The following is a 23,226-nucleotide window of genomic DNA, read 5'->3' as shown; positions in this document are numbered from 1 at the left end:
TTTGCCCAAGATCACAGTTAAGTAATTATTAAGTGTATGAGGCAGGATTTGACAGGTCCTCCTGACTCCAGGGCCGGTACTCTATCCACCCCGCCATCTAGCTGCCCCAAGTGCCTGTATTTGTTACAAAACGATCAACTGCAAAAGTCAACTTTCACTGTGCTTTGTAGCTCACTAAGAAATTCACTTTTTTCATGTCAACTATTATCCAGCCCTCCTGCTATTATTTTGCAGTTGACTATTCCAATACAATGAGATGACAAGCTGATGTACTTTTAGGTTCCATGAGTACAGACAGAATTCAGAATGAGGAGGGTGTCAGATCAGACACTATCTGGAATAAATATTATGCTGAGTTCTGAGAATAATATTGTAAAAAACATTCTATCAAACTACAAAAGATATAAAGGAAGCTGATAAGGATGAAAAAAAGATCTGTAAAAAATTTGTCTTATTAGGCTTCAAGGTTTTCCAGGGCAACAAATGGAAACTGCAGAAGAGATTTCAGCTTTACAGAAAGGAAAGCTTTCTAACAATAAAGAACTCTTCAAAAGCAAAATAAGTAGCCTCAAGAGTTAGTGGTTTCCTTATCATTAATGTTAAGCAAGAGATTGAATGACCAAATGGTCAGGGATATTAAACACGGAAATTCCTATTCCAGAATGCACCAAACTAGATGGTGTTTGAGTTTTCTTTCCAATCCTGAGATTCTGTGAAGATGAGCAATAAGACTGTGCTGGATCAACAGTCTTGAACAGTCACTGAAGAACAAATAATATCCTAACTCCTTTGCTCTCAAAGAAGTTGGTTTATTGGTTGATTCTTGTCCTTCATTATCGAAAAAGCCCCAAATGATTTCACTATGTTTGAGACTTCTCAAAGAAGTAAGAAGTGGCAGAGGGATAAGAGGAAACAAGGTAAGAACTCATAAAAGGCACACATTTTTAATGCCAGCAAATTCTACTCTCTGTGATGACAAGCACTTCTTGAATGGACAAGTTGCACATGCTATGATCAACAGTCAGAGTCCAGCTGACATTTAGACACAATTGTCCAATACCCTTGTCTAGCTCTAAGGTAGAGGCATATGTTTTTGGCAGCTCCTCTTCTTTTTCCAGGAAGCCGTGAGAATACAAATCCAGCTACTTGGAGTTGAAGGTGAGGAAGTTAGGAAGACTGACAGATAAAGAAATAGACATATACACACTGATATATGTGAGAGGATAAGGTCCAACTCCAAATGAAAGGTTATGTCAGCTCTAATTCAAACAGTCCCTTGGAGACTGCTGAAGGAGGCATGCATTAGTACTCTCTTGATTTTATACATCTGTTTCTTCAATGGACTTAATGACTCATATTTAAGTATTCATTTAAGGTTCTTGCCATGAAAAACTAATTTGGGCTCAAAACAGAACAAGGAAATGAATAATGGGAGTGGATAACAAAAACATTACAAAGAAATACTACACTTAACAAATGTTAAGTAGATAAATTTTTTTCTACAACAATCCCAAAATATATTTGACCTCTTATCTTACAAAAGTACAGGATGATATACTGGAGGATATATTCTAACTCACTCCAGCTCTGTCTTCACATAGATATCTGGACTGAACTGTCTGAAGTTTCTCTGGTACTTAACATTTATGAACTTTTGGTACAGACACATTGACTATATTAAATTATAAATGTAGTGGATATCAATATTATGATTCCAGTATAGCATTAGTCTATTTTAATGAAGCATAAATACAATTATTTTTTAAAAAAAACAATCTAAGTAAATATAATATTATAAATTCCAGGGTACACTTCCATTCTAAAAGGAAAGAATTATTATAGTCACATAAATATATCAATAAAAATTTCAAACACTGCTCTTGTATCTCACAGCTTAGAAAAACTATTATTTGAAAGCTATTCTACACTGTAGCATTTTTATAATGGGAAAATATAGTTTGCCAGAAAAGATCACATTTCATCAGGTTTGATATTTTAAAGCAACCAATATTTAAGAAACAAAAAAGTATACTCATTTCATACTTTAATTAGTTTAGTTTAAAAACCCAGTAGAGTAAAATGTTTAATATAATCTATAAATATTTATCAAGCAACCACTATACAACCATAGAAGTATGCCAGATGGCACTGCCTAAATAAACCTTTACATAATAACTTCTATACAGATATTTAAATGATTATTAAATTATTTTAACAAATCTAACCTAAATTCTTACTACACCTAGCTGCGATAACTTAATGACAAAATACTGAAATTTTAGAAAGAAACACTTGCCTATCATTCGGAGGCACCTAAAAAACATCATGGAGGTGAATAAGTGCTTGACCAGGTGGACAGGCAGGTGGTACAAGGAGTTCCTCAGAGCATCCAGCCTAAACCTCTCACACAATCCAGGGTGTTATCTTTGCCCTGGAAACCAAAGAAGCAGGCACTTGCAGCTACTTCCTCAGCATGACTTGAGTTCTCAGTTTTATTCTAGATGTTTTAAATAGCTCTGCCTAACTGGGGACAAGGCCAAGAAAGAAGCCAAAGTTATATAGTTCCCACAAAGCATGGGGTAAATGCCTAGTTATCAAATCCCAGGTGAGCATTATACTATTGTCCCCTCACCTGTCTTGGTAAAAAGATAAGGCAAAAAATTACATTATAACTTTTACTTAAATTCCAAGATTTAAAGCATGCATATTCCTTATTTATTTTATATTGTTTATTCCATTAGGAGAACGGATACAACTTGATCACATATATCATTAACTACAAATAACTTGTTAAATACAAACAGAAATATAGAAATGGAAACGAATATGTATATAGATATAACTTACCTCTTAAAGGCACAAATACATGAAGAATTAATTATTTTTTGACTGTGGAGTTTGAAAATATTTACAACTTAGTTGAGTAGTACTAGAGAAAAGAGAGGTTAAATCTCTGGACTTTAAACCCACTGATCTTTAATCCTTAGTTTTCTCATCTGTAAAATGAAGATAACTGTACCACTTACCTAACAAGGATGTTATAATAATCAACTGAGAAAATTCATGTAATTCTCTTTATAAATCTCAAAGTAAAAGTATTCATAATAATTACTGCTGTCATTGTTATCAAATGACATGTTTGGAGTCACTTAGCTAGTAAGTCAAAACTCAAAACTAGGTCTTCATGACTTGAGGCCTCAAGTTTATCCACTACCTCTAATTATCTTTTAAGTATTGCCTCCTATATTTGTTTTAAAATTGTTTTCTATTTTCAAAATCATTTGAAAAACATTTAACTTTATATAAATGAATTGAGGAAGACATAAAATATTCAAGTTAGCTTTAAATAAAGAGCAACTGTTTGTGAACTAATGCTCATTTCTTCAGGCATGTTATAACCACAAGGAACCAATCTATGCAAGATTACATGGAGACTATGAACAGCTCACAGTCAGGTAGTACTTTTATAGAGTATCCCATATGATCCTTATAACAGTTCTAGAAGGAAGATTTGCATAAGTAATATTTTCATTTCTATTTTTGAAGGGATTTCAGGATTCAACTACTACTTCCCTCTATTTCACAAAAGTTCAGAGAATGTAGTGACTCATCTTGAATCACATGGAAAGTTGAGCAGAAGAAATGGGAATTAAACTAAGGCTGTCTTCATCTGGGGTGAGTGTTATTTTCATTATTCTCATGCTTTCTCACTATCAAAGTCCCTTTATTTGTAACCAAAAAAAAATAACTCACAATCAAGGAAATTACAAAGACAGACTATGATTCTCCAGTGTCTAAATAACAATTGATAAACTTTTTAAGGAATTTGAAATTGTATTTACCAAAGAGTTATTGAATATCTTATACCTAAAATAAAGTATAAACTTTTATATACTTTAATATCAAAATAGCCTAAAGTTATAAGTAAGATATTCAAGTATAAGCACTTAATACTTTATAACATTAAGATGACTGACTAGGAACTGCTCCAAACTGTTTCAAAAAGGGAAAGATGAAAGATTAAGTGAACACTGCATCAATTTCTCCATCTTTGATGCCACAGCTATGTGATTTGGGGAAGTTCATTTAATGTCTCAATGACCAAGATTAATCTCAGATACCATAAATGGAGAGTAGGTTCCAGTCTTTATTGCTACAGAGAGTCTGCCATAAGAGTACCCCTATATTTTTTAAATCAATCCAAATCCTTTCCCCCCCCTCGCTGAAAAAATAAATTTAGAAATAATTTATTGTAAAATATTGCATATCCTCAGGTAGCCTTGAAAGAGAAGGAAAAAAGCCTAAATATGAAACTCATCACAAATAAATGTAAACACAAACAAAATTATTGAATCAATTCATACATTAACACCAAAGAATAGTAAATAATTATAAATAATGGTAAATAAATAATTACCTTCTACACAGATGTATTTATTCCTCCACTCAACGCCATCAGGTCTTGGAAGAGCTTTGGCTTCACGAACTGAAATCATTTGACTATTCCAGCTAAAAAAAGAAAGTTAACTTTTGTTAATCAAGTGAAATGTTTTTTCAAGAATAAATATTCTTTTCCTCCCACCTGATACCTCATAGTGATCTGGAAGTGACTCTAGGCTCTCAAAGACTATGATACCAAAGCAGAAGGTTTGAAGTCTAAGTAATAAACTATGTTTCTTTTCTGAGGACCAGTCTAGTTCAGTAGCAAAACTAATCAACAGGAGGCTGGCCATCTGGCTATGAGTTCTCTAGCCATGAAAACCCATGGAAAAATGAAAAGCAGAAAATGACCATCAATCCCATGTGGCACTACTTCTGTTTCTGCAGTAGGAAGGAAAGAAAGATAGAAAAGGGTACTAACATTACACTGGATTTTGGACCTACTGTTAAACAGTAAATTAACTCTTGGTCCTTTAAAATATGAGATCACTGTTCAAAATCTAAGCATGACAATCTTGACATTTTTGCTATAAATAAATCCAGAAGATAAAAAAAAACGTAGCTTTAATGGAAGGATGTCTCCTTGGAGAAATAAAGGAATTCTCAGCAACATTTTTACTATGGACATAAAAAAGACAACAAACATTTCAGAGACTATCTGATCAACTCATCTGAAAGTTTCTTAAGCATTTGCAAAAAGACAACTTACAATAACAACAACAACAACAATAATAATAATAATAATAATATAATAATAATAATAATTGCAGTTTATGGGTTACATCTACTTCACTGGTAAAATAGAGAATTTCTATTAATCAAAAAACACAAAAAATCCCTGCAAATTAAGTCAATATATGCAGATTTCAATACTTGGCAACTTCAATGCAAAGATGGGCACACCAAAGAATAGTGAAAAATACGTTATAAGTACAATTCAGTGGTAATTTGTGAGGACAAAGGATTGTGGAAACCTCAAGCTGATAATCCTGAGTATTTTCTAAAAGAAGAGAAGAGTTACTGAATGATTATATTTTAAAAGACAGAGAACTCACATAAGTGAGTCATTTTGAATTAACTGTCTATGGAAAAACAAATTCATCAGGGCAAAGATAAAGATAAATACCAAATTAGAAGAAATAACAAAAATAAAAAGATATGGTACATCACTTAGCTCCAGGAAGATAATTTAAGAATTTTGGGCAAGTTGTAAAACTCAAAATAAATACAATCTTTTTTTTTTTTTAAAGAATTTGTTAAAAGAATTTTTGGACAATCATAAAAGTCATGATTTTAAAAAAGAGCCTGGACAACATCTTTCTAGAAATCATCAAGGAAAACTGCCCTGATATCCTAGAACCAGAAGGGATAAAATAGTCATTAAAAAAATCCACCAATCATCTACTAAAATGGATCCTAAAATGAAAACTCCAAGAAATATTGTAACCAAATATCAGAATTATGAGGACAAAGAGAAAATATTACAGGCAGTCAGAAAGCAACAAATCAAACACCAAGGAGATACAGTCATGATTACACAGAACTTTGGCAGCATCAACTTTAGAAGGACTTAGAATCTGATATGCTAGAGGGCAAAAGAGCTGAAATAGTAACCAAGAATCAACTACCCAGCAAAGCTGAGCATACTCATTCAGAGGTAGAGATGGCCATTCAATGAAATAGTGACCTTCAAATTTTCCTGATGAAAAGACCAGAGCTGACCAGAATATTTGATCCTAAACATGAAATTCAAAAGACACATAAAGAGGTAAACAGGGGAAAAGAAAAAGAATGTTATTCAATAAAATCAAACTGGTTACATCCCTTCATGGGAGGATAATACTCAAAACTCTTTTGATAACTGTATCTCTCTTAGAAGAAGTATATTTAGACAGAAGGTATATACATAAGCTAATTTTGATGGGATATTTTAAAAAACTAAGACATTTAAAAAAATGGTTTGTACTGGGAAGGGGAGGGGGGGTAGATGAAGTAAATTATATCACATGAAGAGATATAAAGGACTTACTACAGTAGAGGAAAAGAAGGGAGGGGTGTAGATTGCTTGAAACTTACTTTCATCTGTTTTTTGACTCAAAGAAGGAATAATATTACACATTCAGTTGGGGTTAGAAATTTATCTTAACCTTTAGGGTATAAGGTAGGATAGGTAAAGAGGGGTTGATAGAAGGGAGGATAAAAGTGGGAAGGGAAAGGGGGGGGAAAGGAAGGGGAGGATGATAGAAGGAAGAACAGACTCAGGGAGGTGGTAGTCAGAAGCAAAACACTGGGGCGTAGGGACAGGGTGAAGAGAGAAAGGCATAAAAAGAGAAAAGATGGGATGGAGGGTAATGCAGAGTTATAGCCATAACTGTAAATGTGAATGGGATGAACTCTCCCGTAAAACGGAAGAGTATAGTAGAGAGGATTAAAAAAACAGAATCTTTCAATGTATTGTTTGCAAGAAACATATTTGAAGTAGAGATTAACAGAGTAAAGGTAAAAGGTTGAAGCATAACATATTATGGTTCAACTGAAGTGAAAAAAAAAAAAAGACAGGGTAGCAATACTTATTTCAGACAAAGCAAAAATAGATGTCACTAAAAAGGGATAAGTAAAGAAACTATAGCTTCCTAAAAGGTACCAAAGACAATGAAGTAAGATCACTACTACACCTATGTGATCTGAGTGGTATAGCATTCAAATTCTTAGAGGAGAAGCCAAATGAATTACAATAAGACATAGACAAGAAAACATTTGAGAAGATATATACAAAACTATACTAGTGGGGGACCTCAAGATCCCTCTCTCAAAATTAGATAAATCTAAAATCAAAATAAACAAGAAATAAGTTAAAAAGATGAATAAAATTTCAGAAAGTTAGATATAATAGATCCCTAAAGGAAAATGAATGGAGATAGAAAGGAATACACCTTTTTCTTAATGGTACATGGCACATACAAAAAACTGACCAATACTAGGACATAAAATCTCACAATCAAATGGAGAAAGACAGAAATACTAAATAAATACTTTTCAGATCATGATGCAATAATGTGTAATCATGTGTAATAATGGGTCATGGGAATCTAGACTAAAAATTGATTGGAAATTAAATAACCTACTTTAAAGAATGAGTGGATCAAGAAAGAAATCATGTAAATAATTAATAATTTCATCCAAAACAATGAAAATAATGAAACAATATATCAAAACCTGTAGGATAAATTCAAATCAGTTATTAGGGGAAATTTTATTTCTCTAAGGCTTTTGAATAAAATAGAGAAAAAAGGAGATCAATGAATGGGACATGCAACTAAAAAAACTAGAAAAAGAAAAAATAAAAAATTCTCTATTAAATATCAAATTAGAAATTCTAAAAATCAAAGAGATAAAAATTGAATGTAAGAAAGTTAACTGAACTAATAAATAAAACCAAAAGTTGGCATTATGAAAAAAAACAAACCTTTGGTTAATTTGTGTTAAAAAAATAAAAAGTAGTAAGAAAAGTAAACTAACAGTATCAAAAATGAAAAGGGTGAATACACCACTAAGAAATAGGAATATTTTCTCTTTGTCCTTATAATTATGATATTTGGCTACAATATTTCTTGGAGTTTGCATTTTAGGATTCATTTTAGTAGATGACTGTATGCCAATAGGTCTGACAATATAAGAGAAATGAATGAATGTATGCAATAATATAAAATGCCCAGATAAACAGAAGAGGAAATAAAATACTTAATAACCCCCATTTCAGAAAAAGAGATTGAACAAGTCATCAATGAACTACCTGAGAAAAAATCTCCAAGGCCAGATGGATTTATAAGAGAATTCTACATCAACATTTAAAGAACAATTAATTACCAATTTACTTAATGAATAGTAATGTAAACATTTTAAATAAAATATTAACAAAGAGATGGCACACGTTATCATTAGGATAATACACTATTGATTAGATAGGATTTTGTCAAAATACAGCAAACATTCACTTTAAGAAATCATTAGAGAGCATAGAAATAAAAGTTTTCCTTTAAATGATAAGCAGGCATATTATGTGACATAGGGATAAACCAATGCCTTTTCAAGAGAATGGGTGAAACAAGAATGTCCATTTTTAAGAAATACAAAGTAAAAGAAGTCTGAGGTATCACCTTGCAGCTATCAAATTGGCCAATATGATAAAAAAGGAAAATGACCGATGTTGAAGGAGATGTGGGGAAACTGGGATACAAATGAATTGTTAGTGGAGTTGTAAAATGATCTAACCATTCAGGAAAGCAATTTGGAACTACACACAAAGGGCAATAAAAAAAACAATACAACTGTGCATACCCTTTGATTCAGTAATACCACTACCTATGTTGGTATTCATGAAAAAGGGCAAACAATTCACATGTGCAAAAATGTTTATAGCAGCTCTTTGTAGTGGCAAAGAATTGGAAACTGAGGAGATGCCCATCAATTGGGAATGGTTGAACAAATTGTGGTATATGAATGAATGGAGTATTATTATTCTATAAGAAATCATGAGCAGGAAAACTTTAGAAAAGCCTGGAAAGACTGGCATGAACTGATGCTGAGTGAGGTGAGCAGAACCAGAAGAACTTTGTACCTAATAACAGCAACACTATGTGATGATCAGCTATGATGGATGTACTTCATCTCAGCAGTAAATGATCAAACATGATCCTACAGAATTTCTGATGGAATACCATCCAACATTCAGAGGAAAAAACTCTGGAGTCTGAATACAGACCAAAGCATACTATTTTCAATTTTTAAAATTTGTTTTATGTTTTACAATGTTCCCTCTCTCATGGTTTTTTACTTGCCTTTTTGTTTTGATTCTTCTTTCACAACATGACTAATATGGAAATGTTTAACCTAGTTGTTATTCATGTATAACCTTGAAATATCAGAATGCTCACTATCAAATGGAAAGGGGAGGGATTTCTCAAAACTTTACATAAAAATGAAAGCTCAAAACTTTTGTTGCATGTAACTGGAAAAAGAATTTTTTTTTAAAAAAAGGAAAAAATAAAACTAAATCAAAAGAATAAAAATACAGAAAATGTGAAATACCTCATCAGAAAAACAACTGACCTTGAAACTAGATCAAGGAGAGTTAACTTTAAAATTATTGGGTTATCTGAAAACTATAATCAAAAAAAGAGTTTAAACATCATATTTCAAGAAATTATCAAGGGAAACTGCCTTAGTTTTCTAGAATCAGAACATAAAGTAGAAACTGAAAGTATTCACCATATCATCTCCTGAAAGAGATCCCAAAGAAAATTCTTAGGAATATTATAGCGAAATTCTATACCTCCCAGGTCAAGGAGAAAATACTGCAAGCAGCCAAACTGAAACAATTCAAATATCATGGAGCAAGTAAGGAACAAAAAAGATTTAGCTCCTTCCGTGTTAAAAGAGCAGAGCGCTTCAATATGACATTCCAAAGGCAAAGGACATAGAATTATAACCAAGATTCACCCATCCAGAAAAATGAAATATAATTCCTTGAATGAAAAAAATGGATTATTTAATGAAGGAGAGGAGTTTCAAGTGTTACTGAAAAGACAAGGGGGGAAAATAGAAAATCTTATACTGAAACACAAGTTTCAAGAGAAGCATGAAAAGGTAAACCATGAAAGAGTAATTATAAGAAATTCAATATAAACTTAACTTTGTATTCCTATATGGAAGATGATACCCCTAACTCCTAAAATTTTATGATTATACAGCAATTAGAAGGCATCTACATAGACAGATGGCACAGGTGTGAGTCAATGAGGTTGGGATGAAAGAAAAAAAGGAAGGATTAAGAAAGAGGGATACACTGGAAGAAGGAGGAAGAGAGGAATAATGTTGAAAATTTTCTTACATAAAAGAAGCATGCATAGGAAGACATAATGGGGATGGGGTAGGGGAGAGGAGGATGGCAAGCAATGTTAGAAACTTACTCTCCTTGGAACAAGATATTCCAAAGAGGAAGGGAACTTGGAATGCAGCCAAGAATTCACTATCCAGCAAAGCTGAGCCTTCTTTTTCAGGGGAAAAGATGGATATTTAATGAAATGGAAGAATTCCAAAAATTCCTGATGAAAAGACTGGAGTTAAATAGAAAACTTGGACATCAAACAGGAGATTCAAGAGATACATTAAAAAGGTAAAAAAAAAAAAAAAAGAGAGAGAGGGGGGTAAAGGAAAAAACTGCTATCCAGTAAGATAAAACTGACTATATCCCAGCATGGGGAAAAGATTCTCCTAACTCTTGAGAAGTGTAACTCTAACAGAGAGAATATACCTAGCCAGAAGTGATGGACACTCATGACTTAGCCATGAGCCTGCTATCCAGTGGGATGAAACTTCCTATAACCCTACTTGGGTGAAAGACTCTAATAACACTCAAGAATTGTAACTCTATTAGAATATACTTAGCCAGAAGTGATGGATACTCAGAATTTTCTATGACTCAGATAGAATGATTTAAAAACACTTCCTCCTTAAAAAGGGGGACAGGAAGGAGACGTGAGGAGGGAGGGGATTGAATGGAGTAAATCTCATTACATTAAGAGGTACAAAAGACCTATGGTAATAGAGGGGAAGAAGGGATGAGATGAGAAACACCTGAATCTTCTTCTCATCAGACTTGGTTTAAAGATAACTTAACACACACACACACACACACACACACACACACACACACACACACACACACAGTTAACTTAAAAAAACATCTAACCTTCCAAATATTAAAAGGGGAAAAGGGGAGGTGGAGGAACAGAGAAAGGGAGGGAGTGAAAAGGGGGAACTAACAGAAGGAAGGGAAGGGAAAAGGGAAAAACGGGAAAGTGGAAAGAAAGGGGAGGGGGGTGGATATAGGACGGCAAACACACTGAAGGGAGTGGTATTCAGAAACAAAATACTGGGGAATATGGATAAGGGGGGGGAAGGGGGGAAATACAAACAAAGGGAAGATAGCATGGAGGGTAATGAAGAATTAGTAATTATAACTTTTAATGTGAATGGGATGAACTCTCCCATAAAACGTAAGTGAATAGTAGACTGGATTAAAAACCAGAATCCTACAATATGCTGCTTACAAGAAACTCATTTGAAGCAGAGAGATACATATAGAGTAAAGGTTGGAGTAAAATATATTTTGCTTCAGCTGAAGTAAAAAAAACAGGGGTAGCAATCCTTATCTCAAACAAAGCAGCTGCAAAAATAGAGTTAAAAGAGATAAGGAAGGAAACTATATCCTCCTAAAAGGTACCATAGACAATAAAGTCATTTCAATACTGAATATATATATATATATATATATATATATATATATATATATATATACCCAGTGGGACAGCACCCACATTCTTAGAGGAGAGGCTGAAAGAACTACAGGAAGACATAGATAGCCAAACTCTACTAGTGGGAGACCTCAACCTCCTGCTCTCAGATCTAGATAAATCGAATCATAAAATAAACAAGAAAGAAGTTAAGGAGGCAAATAGATTGTTAAAGAAATTAGATATGGTAGACTTATGGAGGAAACTGAACGGGGAGAGAAAGGAATATACCTTTTTCTCTGCAGTACATGGAACTTAGACAAAAATTGACCATATACTAGGACATATAAACCTAATCAAGTGCAGAAAGGCAGAAATAGTGAATACATCTTTCTCAGATCACAATGCAATAAAAGTCGTATGCAATACTGGGCCAGGGAGATATAGACCCAGAAATAATTGGAAACTGAATACTCTCATTTTAAAGAATGAGTGGATCAAACAACAAATTATAGAAAGAATTTTTATCCTAGATATTGACAATAATGAAACAATATACCAAAACCTACAGGATTCACTCAAAGTGGCTGTCAGGGGATATATTAAACCTTTAAATGCTTATGTGAATAAATAGAGAAGAGGAAATCAATGAGCTAAATATGCAACTAAAAAAATTAAAGAACAAATTAAACCCCCCAATTAAATACCAAATTAGAAATTCTAAGGAGAAATTAATAAAAATCGAAAGCAAAAAACTATTGAATAAATAAAACCAAAAGTTAGTTTTATGAAAAAAAACAATAAAATGGATAAACCTCTAGTCGATTTAATTGAAAAAAAAAGAAGAAAACCAAATTGCTAGTATCATAAATTAAAAGGGTGAAGTCACCACCAATGAGGAGGAAATGAAAGTAATAATTCATAATTATTTTGCCCAACTCTATGCCAATAAATTTGACAATCTAAGTGAAATGAATGAACATTTACAAAAATATAAATTACCCAGGTTAAATGAAGAAGACATTAAAGACCCAAACAACATAATCTCAGAATAAGAAATTCAACAAGCCATAATTGAATTCCCTAAGGAAAAATCTCCAGGGTCTGATGGAGTCACAAGTGAATTCTATCAAACATTTTTTTAAATTGATTTTTATTAAAGATATTGAGTTTTACAATCCCCCCCATCTTACTTCCCTTCCCCACCCCCCACGGAAAGCAATCTGTCAGTCTTTACTTTCTTTCCATGCTACCAAACATTTAAGGAACAACTGGTTCCAAATTCTATATATACTCTTTGGAAAAATAGGGCAAGATGGAACTCTGCCTAATTCTTTCTATGACACCAATATGGTGCTGATATCTAAACCAGGAAGAGTTAAAACAGAGAAAGAAAATTATAAACCTAACTCCCTGATGAATATAGATGCAAAAATCCTAGCAAAACAATTACAACAAGTTATCACTAGGATAATACATTTTTGACCAAGTAGGATTTATTCCAGGAATGCAGGGTTGGTTCAATATTAGGAAAACTGTTAGCATAATTAATCATATCAACAACAAAACTATCAGAAATTATGATTATATCAATAGATGCTGAAAAAGCTTTTGACAAAATACAGCATCCATTCCTACTAAAAACACTAGAGAGTGTAAGAATAAATGGACTGTTCCCTAGAATAATAAGCAGTATCTCTCTGAAACCACCAACAAACATTACATTCAATGGGGAGAGGCTAGAGGCATTCCCAGGAAGATCAGGGATGAAACAGGGATGCCCATTATCAACACTACTATTCAATATTGTATTAGAAATGTTAGCTTCAGCAATTAGAGAAGAAAAAGAAATTGAAGGAATTAAAATTAGGAAAGAAGAGACAAAACTTACTCTTTGCAGATGACATGATGGTCTACCTAGAGAATTCCAAGAAATCATCCAAAAAACTACTGGAAACAATTAGCAATTTTAGCAAAGTTGCAGGATATAAAATAAACCCTCACAAATCCTCAACTTTTCTATATATGTCTAGCAAGATACAGCAGGAAGAGCTAGAAAGAGAAATCCCATTCAAAGTAACCTCAGACAATATAAAGTACTTGGGAGTCTATTTGCCAAGACAGACTCAGAATCTTTTTGAAAACAATTATAAAACACTTCTCACACAAATTAAATCAGATTTAAATAACTGGGAAAATATCAACTGCTCATGGATAGGTAGAGCTAATATAATAAAAATGACAATTCTACCAAAACTAAACTACCTGTTTAGTGCCCTACCAATCAAAATTCCAAAAAATTACGTTAATGAGTTAGAAAAAATTGAAAGTAAATTCATATGGAGAAATAAAAAGTCAAGAATTGCCAGGAGCTTAATGAAAAAAATGCAAAAGAAGGTGGCTTAGCCCTACCTGATCTAAAATTATATTATAAAGCATCAGTCATCAAAACTGTTTGGTATTGGCTAAGAAATAGAGTGGTGGACCAGTGGAATAGACTAGGTGTAAAACCAGGAGATGATTATAGTAATCTGCTATTTGATAAACCCAAAGAGTCTGGCCATTGGGATAAAAACTCCCCTTTGATAAAAATTGCTGGGATAATTGGAAATTAGTATGGAAGAAACTTAGATTGGACCAACACTTCACACCCTTTACCAAGATAAGATCCAAATGGTTACAGGACTTAGACATAAAAAACAATACTATAAACAAATTAGAAGATCAAGGACTAGTCTACCTGTCGGACCTATGGAAAGGGGAGCAGTTTATGACTAAGGAAGAGTTGGAGAACATCACCAAAGACTAATTAGATGATTTCGATTACATTAAATTAAAAAGTTTTTGCACAGATAAAACCAATGTAACCAAGATCAAAAGAAATGTAGTAAATTGGGAAACAATCTTTACAACTAATAATTCTGACAAAGGACTCATTTTTAAAATATACAGAGAACTGAATCATATTTTTAAAACAAAAAGCCATTCCCTAATTGACAAATGGTCAAAGGATATGCAAAGGCAATTTACAGATGAGGAGATAAAACCAATCCATAGCCATAATGAAAAAATGCTCTCAATCATTAATTATTAGAGAAATGCAAATTAAAGCTTCTCTGAGGTACCACCTCACACCTCTCAAATTGGCCAGTATGACCAGGAAGGACAATGATCATTGTTGGAAGGGTTGTGGGAAATCTGGGACACTATTACACTGTTGGTGGAGCTGTGAACTCATCCAACCCTTCTGGAGAGCTATTTGGAACTATGCCCAAAGGGCAACAAAAATGTGCATACCCTTTGACCCAGCAATACCACTACTGGGTCTATACCCTGAAGAGATGAGGAAAAAGGGTAAAAACATTACTTCTACAAAAATATTTATAGCAGCCCTGTTTGTGGTGGCAAAGAATTGGAAATCAAGTAAATGTCCTTCAAATGGGGAAATGGCTTAGCAAACTGTGGTATATGTATGTCATGGAACACTGTTGTTCTATTAGAAACCAGGAGGGATGGGATTTCAGGGAAGCCTGGAGGGATGTGCATAAACTGATGCTGAGTGAGATGAGCCTAACCAGAAAAACACTGTACACCCTAACAGCAACAGGGGAGTGAAGTTCAACCTTGAAGGACTTGCTGATTCCATCAGTGCAACAATCGGGAACAATTTTGGGCTGTCTGCAAAGGAGAGTGCCATCTGTATCCAGATAAGGAGCTGTGGAGTTTGAACAAAGTTCAAGGACTATTCCCTTTAATTTAGAAAAAAAACAGATATCTTATTGTCTGATCTTGTTACCTCTTAGACTTCTCTTCTTTAAGGATATGATTTCTCTCTCATCACACCCAATTCCCGATCAAGGTACAACATGGAAACAAAGTAAAGACTGACAGAGTGCTTTCTGTGGGAGTGGTGGTGGGGGAAATTGTAAAACTCAAATATCTTTAATAAAAATAAATTAAAAAAAAAAAGAAATAGAGTGGTGGACCAGTGGAATAGACTAGGTGCAATAGCAGAAAACAATTAGAATAATCTGCTGTTTGATAAACCCAAAGAGTCCAGCTATTTGGATAAAAACTTTCTCTATAAAAACTGTTGGGAAAATTGGCAGTATGGAAGAAACTTAGATTAGACCAACACCTCACACCCTATACCAAGATAAGATCAAGGACTAGTTTACCTGTCAGATCTATGGAAAGGGAAGTAGTTTATGACTAAGGAAGAGATGGAGAACAGCACTAAAAACAAAATAGATGATTTTGATTACATTAAACTAAAAAGCTTTTGCACAGAAAAATCTACTGTAACAAGATCAAAAGAAATGTAGTAAACTGGGAAACAATCTTTACAACTAATGTTTCTGACAAAGGACTCATTTCTAAAATATACAGAGAACTGAGTCAAATTTTTTAAAAAAAAAAGCCATTCCCCAATTAACAAATGGTCAAAGGATATGCAAAGGCAATTTACAGATGAGGAGATCAAAGCAATCCATAGTCATATGAAAAAATTGCTCTAAATCATTACTTATTAGAGAAGTGCAAATTAAAGCTTTTCTGAGGTACCACCTCACACCTGTCAGACTAGCCACTCTGACCAAAAAAGAATAATGATCATTGTTGGAAGGGTTGTGGGAAATCTGGGACACTATTACACTGTTGGTGGACCTGTGAACTCATGCAACCTTTCAGGAGAGCAATTTGGAATTATGCCCAAAGGGCCACAAAAATATGCATACTCTTTGATCCAGCAATACTACTACTGGGTCTATACCCTGAAGAGATGATGAAAAAGGGTAAAAATTTCACTTGTACAAAAGTATTCATAGCAGTCCTGTTTGTGGTGGCAAAGAATTGGAAATCAAGTAAATGTCCTTCAATTGGGGAATGGCTTAGCAAACTGTGGTATATGTGTGGTATATGTATGTCATGGAACACTATTATTCTATTAGAAACCAGAAGGGATGGGAATTAAGGCTTCCCTTAAGAGAAGGGATTTGCATAAACAGATGCTGAGTGAGATGAGCAGAACCAGAAAAACACTTACACCCTAACAGCAACAAGGGGGTGATGATCAACCTTGATGGACTCACTCATTCCATCAGGGCAACAATCAAGGACAACTTGGGGTTGTCTGTAATGCAGAATACCATTTGCATCCAGAGAAACAACTGTGGAGTTTGAATGAAGACCAAGGACTATTAACTTTAATTTAGGAAAAAAACTCCTATCTTATTGTCTGATCTATCTCTTACACTTTATGTTTCTTTCTTAAGGATACAATTTCTCTCTCATCACATTCAATTTGGATCAATGTATACCATGGAACCAAGGTAAAGATTGGCAAACTGCCTTCTGTAGGAGGTGGGGGGGGGGGGAAGTAAGATTAGGGGAAAAATTGTAAAAACTCACAATAAATAAAATCTTTAAGAAAAAAAACTCACTCTCATAGAAACTGGTTCAAAGAGGTAAGACTATACATACACACTCAGTGGGGTTTAGAAATAAATCTTATCCACTAAAGAAAAGAGATATGGGGAGATGATAAAAGGGAGAGCAGCTTAAGGGAGGCAGTGGTCAGAAGCAAAGCAGAATTTTAAGGAGGGACAGGATAGAAAGAGAGGAAGAAAGACAAACAGAATACAACAGAATGGAGAAATCATAACTGTGGAACAGGATGAACTCACCCATAAAATGCAAGTAGAAAGCAGAATGAATTAAAAATCCAAATTGAAAAATATACTGTACACAAGAGAAACTTAAAACAGAACAACACATACAGAATTAAAATAAAGATCTGGGGTAAAAATCTAGTATGCTTCAGCTCAAGCTAAAAAGACAGGAGTAGAAATAATGATCTCAGACAAAACACAAGTAAAAATAGATCAAATTAAAAGAGATGATGGTAACTACATTTTGCTAAAAGATATCAGACAATGAAGTGATAACAAAAGGGTTTTTTTTTTACAAAAATTTCTGGGATAAAGGCCTTATTTAGAAGCAGCAAGGTAGCCCAGTGGATAAAACACCAGCTCTAGAGTCAGGAGTACCTGAGTTCAAATTTAACCTCAGATACTGTATGACCTTAGGCAAGTCACTTAACCCCACTACCCCACAACAAAAGAAAAGACCTTATTTTTCAAATTATACAGAGAACTCAGGCAAAATTTATAAAAAAAAAAGAGTTATTCCTGAATTGATAAATAGTCAAATACTACGAACAGTTTTCAAAAGAAATCCAAACTATCAATCACATCAAAAAATGCTCCAAAACACTAGTGATTAGAGAAACCAAATTAAAATAACTCTGAAGTACTACTTCACATTTATCAGAAATGACAAATGCCAGAAGGGAAAGGGAAAATAAGAACACTGATAAACTGTTGGTGGCACTGAGAACAGATCCAAATTTTCTGGTGAACAATTTGAAAGTTTACACTAAGGGCTATAAAATGTGCATACCCTTTGACCCAACACCACAACTACTAGATCTACACATAAAGGAGATGGGGGGGGGGGCGAGGGAATTACAAGTACAACATTATTTATAGCAGCTCTTTCTGTGGTGGGTGGTGGCATAGAATTAGATATTGAGGAGATGCTCATCGCTTGGGGAATGGTTGAAAAAGTTGTGGCAAATGAATGTGATAAGGAACTATTGTGCTATAAGAAATAACAAAAAAGGTGGCTTCATTAAAAAGGAAGCAATGCGTAAATGAACTGATATAATTCCAAAGAACTCATGATGAAAAAAAATGTGATCCACCTTCAGATAAAGAAAAGATGAGGGGTGGCTAGGTGGTGTAGTGGATAAAGCACTGGCCCTGGAGTCAGGAGTACCTGGGTTCAAATCCGGTCTCTGACACTTAATAATTACCTAGCTGTGTGGCCTTGGGCAAGCCACTTAACCCTGTTTGCCTTTCAAAACCCTAAAAAAAAAAAAAAAAAAATAAATAAAAAAAGAACTCTACAACCAAATAGAATTTTCTCATTTGTTCAAAACTTTTTTTTGTGATATGGCTATTAGGCCCAATTTGCATGATCTCACATGTAAAACTGATAATTTCTCAGCAGGTGGAAAAGAGCAGGAAGGAGGGAGAGAATTTGCCACTCAATGTAAAAAATAAGGCTTAAAATAAATAATAAATTGACATTTCTTTTTAAATAAAAAAACAAATTAATGCCTGAAAATAGTATGTAAGTTAAAGAATAGACACTGACATAGATAATTATCATTTCCTAAGGGAGTTTAATAATGTAGATAAATTCCCTGAAAGAAAACAAAGACTAGAAACTCTGACTCCCAAATAACGGCTTTACTCAACAGGTATGGCAGCCCAAGGCAACCTTGTTTAATTCTAATCAATATACTCTCATCAAACTCACTCATTTTATAAATGAACAAACTGAGGTGTTGTAATTCTACCTTTAAAATATCTGTCTCTTCTCCACCACTAATACCAGCCTGTCACTCTTTCAAGATCTTAAAAGAGGGAATATGATCTTAGAAGTTTGAAGAGAGCTATATGGTATTTTTTTGTGAAACTGCCTTTTCCTTACACATTCCTTCAAGAAAGAAGACCTCAATGTGAATAAAGATATTTTGTAAAATTGAGAAAGTAGGTGATAGTTCTTATTATCACAATCTATGTGTGTATATGCTGTTTTCCCCCCAACTTATATTGCTGCCCTCCTCTCTTTCAGGTATCTTGAGAACTAATTATTCCACTCCATCAAAAACGTATTTCAAAATTTCCCAGGATGGCACAGCTAGATAGGACAGCGAACAGAGCACAAGCCCAATAGTCAAGAGAACCTGAGTTCAAATATGACCTCAGATACCTCTTGATAATATCTACCCTTCATTCTCAACGAAGACAATGATATTGGGGAGGGGGGGCGCCATGACAAACATATAAATTGGATTTGAGTAGGGGCTGCTCAGCTAAGTGTCACCAGCCTCCCACCAGCCTCCCTTTTTCCTCCACAGCCATCTATGTTCAGTGGCCAGATATGAATCAGAACAATTAGAAATAGCCCCGGATGCGGACAATCAGGGTTAAGTAACTTGTCCAGGGTCATAAACCTTATAAGTGTCAAGTATCTGTGGCTCGATTTGACTTCAAGGCCAGTGCTCTACCTACTTCCTAGCTATGTGACCCTAGGCAAGTCACTAACTCTACTTGCCTCAAGAAAAGAAAAAGTTCCTAGGATAGAACAAAATAGCTACAATAATTCATGCTATACATCAATTCCATTTCCTGTATGTCCTTTTTGTTTGTTTTTGGTTTTTTTGTTTTTGTTTTTGCAAGGCAATGGGTTTAAGTGACTTGGCCAAAGGTCACAAAGTTGATAAGTACCAAGTGTCTGAGGTTGGATTTGAACTCAGGTTCTCCTGACTCCAGGACCAAGTACTCTATTCACTGTCACCTAATTGCCCCCAACTTACTTTTAAAATGTTTTTATACTCCTTAGCTCATTAAAGTATAAGACACGATACAAAAATTCTCATATTTGAGATTTAAAATGCAGTAAATATCTTTAGGCCATGTCTTCTAAAACTATCAAATTCTTCAAAAGAACATACTGGATATAAAGCTAAAATTTAACAAGATAATTGAATCCTCAGCTAAGAGTACTGTACCACATGTAAAGTTTTAACTAATATTCTACATTTATTGTATATAATTTACCAATAAACTCTGAGGAAATGTTCTGAAAAAGAATGAACTTTATAATATATAAAGATTCTGAAACTCAATTGGGTCGTTGAGAAAATCATGAACTGTGTGTGTGTATGTATGTGTGTGTGTGTGTGTGTGTATTTAATACACACACACACACACACACACACTACACCATTAACACTACACTTGGGGCAACTAAGTAGCCCAGTGGATAGGGCACCAGTCCCAGTCAAGAGCACCTGAGCTCAAATGAGGCCTCAGACATTTGACACTAACTAGCTGCATGATCCTGGGCAAATCACTTAATTCCAACTGCCTAGTCAAAAAAACAAAAACCAAAATCTACACTTGAATTAAGTGAGTTAATGGAACTATCTTTTCCTCTAGAAATCTCTTCTGCCACAAGTACACCCAAATCAATTTTTTTTCCTGTTTCAGATAATCAGTGCCCAGTAGGCAGGACTCATAATTCTTTTCTGTACAAAACTAACTCTGGTTCATTAATAAATGGTTTTGGAAACCAATACATCTCTAATAAGTGCTTAAACCAAGTATTATTACTACAGGCTGTACCATTCTTTCCTCCCCATCCCATATGGATTTTTCAAAATGAACTTATATCAAAAGAATACTTTCTTATGCAGTTAGTAAACCTACTCCTTCGTGCACAAAAATGTCATTGCCTTTTGATGTTAGTAAGGAAGTGCATACTGCATACCAGAATTCCATATAATAAAACAACTACTTTTTAAAGTAAGAATTATACTGAAAAACACTTTAAAATATTTCTGTTGTTATATATAAGATTCACCTTTTGAAGCAAATCAAAGGTTGTTATGACTGGGATAGTCAATGTATGTGAAAATGTTCAAGTTTTTAATCTCTTCTTTAAATTCATAGTGTATAAACATTACCACAATCCTCATCCTTTAGCCTTTTATAAGGCAGCTAGTTAAAACAGGTTAATTTTGAATTCCAAAAAAGAATTGTGTGAAAGTGAACATGTCATAGAAATGAAAATTAGAATACTGTTTTGTAAAGCACTCATTTCTGAATCAATTAAACAAAAACATTTTTAGATAAAAATTATAACATTCAATTATACAAGATTCATTAAAGTATATGACTTACTCAAATTCTGTGGCATAATATTTGAGGAAGCCCAATAACAGATCTCCAAGAGCTAACCCATTCTTTGAGAGATAAGGAGGAATGGTATGTGGAGCTTGGTGTACAAGGTGCAACTGCATAGAAGAACTAAAGGATTCCTGTCAAAATGAAAAGAAAAAATATGTATAGCAATTTGTAAAACACACAACTCATGTACTTCATGTAATCTGATCTAAAATATTTGAGTAAACACAGATGATATTTAATCTAAAGTATCATAATTATATTCCCTTCTCTGCCACAATCTACATGGATTTCCAATTCAGGTTTTAGCAGACTTTAAAGTACAGCCTAGGGATTACCTAAAAAAAATTGATGTTCTGATGATAAGTTGAATGCTCTCAGGAAAACTGTTAAGACTTACATGAGTTGATGTAAGGTGAGATGTACTGTGTACATAGTAACAGCTAACAATGACTTAGGTTTCTCAGCAATATAATGATCCAATACAACTCTAAAGGAGTTATGATGAAAAATACTAATCATCCCTAGAGAAAGAGCTGATAATTTTCAGAATACAGACTGAAGTATAGTTTTTTTTAATTTTGCTTTCTTTATTTTTCTTAAGGTTTCTTTTTGGAAAGGGTTCTGTCTTCTTTTACAACATGACTATTTGAAAATATTTTGCATGATTACACATTTATAACCTATATCAAACTGTCTGCTTTCTCAATGGGGGACAGGTGGGAAGAGAAGAATGGAGGGAATTTAGAACTCAAAGTTTTAAAAATAAACATTAAAAATTATTTTTACAAGACTATTAGACTGCTTTCTGTGGGGTGTAGGGGGAAGGAAGCAAGATTGAGGGAAAAACTAAAATTCAAAAAGCAACTTAAAATTTTTTTAAAAACTGAAACAAATTGTTTTTACATATAACTGAGGAAAATAAAATACTAAATTTTTTTTAAAAAAGAAAAAATTGATGTTCTAATTCTAAGTTTGGGAAGCTGTTTTAAGATTTATGAATTAAAAGGTAGGAATCATGCTACAAAAAGGAAGAATCTTTACTACCATATATGGATAAGACTTCACTCATGTGTAACTGAGGATTACATAAAATATATTTTGTTTCTGGTAAAAATGATTAAAAATTTGCTTTGTATTTGCTTTGAGACGTTCAATGCATTCTATTTTAGCCATCTAAAAACAAATTGTGTCCAGAATTCCTTAATTAACTTTAGATTTCTCAGGTATTCCATATTACACTGACAAATAAGTATCTCATAGTGCCCCAAATGAGGGCTCTCCACATTACCCACAGAGGATACAGATAAATATTCTTCTCCTCTCATTAGGATGACAAGATTAAAATAAGTTAAAATAGCAACATCAGAATTTAACTAAGATTTCCAAATTATCTTTATTAGATCAGTAAATTAGAGATGAAATTATCAATTCAAAATACACTTGGTTACCCAATAAAGGCAAAGTAAGCATATTCAAAATGAAATGATATTCTAAAATAAAATGATAAATGAAATGATAAAGGTAAGGTAAAGGTAAATGATAAAAGACCTCAAAATTAATAATATTGAAAATTAAGGTACAATAAAATAAAGCAGCCACTTATAGTATTGTCAATCTTTACTAACAAGAAGATAAGTTTTCTTCTGAACAAAGTTCCAAATCAGCTATGA

The 23,226-nt window shown here is 33.6% G+C and overlaps 1 protein-coding gene across 3 annotated transcripts in view; it reads right to left on the bottom strand.

Annotated features, from left to right (window-relative positions):
- Positions 1-23,226, bottom strand: part of TENT2 (terminal nucleotidyltransferase 2) — a 78,676-nt gene that overhangs the window by 9,542 nt on the left and 45,908 nt on the right. The window contains exons 12-14 of one of the 3 annotated variants that reach the window (XR_012472046.1): positions 21,551-21,687; positions 4,418-4,509; positions 2,297-2,431 (exon numbers count right to left, since the gene is read on the bottom strand). Coding sequence is in view for 2 of the 3 variants with exons in the window: in XM_074204283.1 (XP_074060384.1) it covers positions 4,418-4,509; positions 21,551-21,687 (229 nt within the window). In the remaining variant the exon portion in view is untranslated. Of the gene's footprint in view, positions 1-2,296; positions 2,432-4,417; positions 5,059-21,550; positions 21,688-23,226 lie in introns of those variants that run through there. The other 2 variants (XM_074204283.1, XM_074204284.1) reach the window with 2 other exon arrangements.

This window comes from Macrotis lagotis, chromosome X (assembly GCF_037893015.1).
Source record: "Macrotis lagotis isolate mMagLag1 chromosome X, bilby.v1.9.chrom.fasta, whole genome shotgun sequence".
Classification (NCBI taxonomy): Eukaryota; Metazoa; Chordata; class Mammalia; order Peramelemorphia; family Peramelidae; genus Macrotis; species Macrotis lagotis.
Note: the sequence above shows the minus strand (reverse complement) of the source record. Positions and strands in the feature narration are given on the sequence as shown.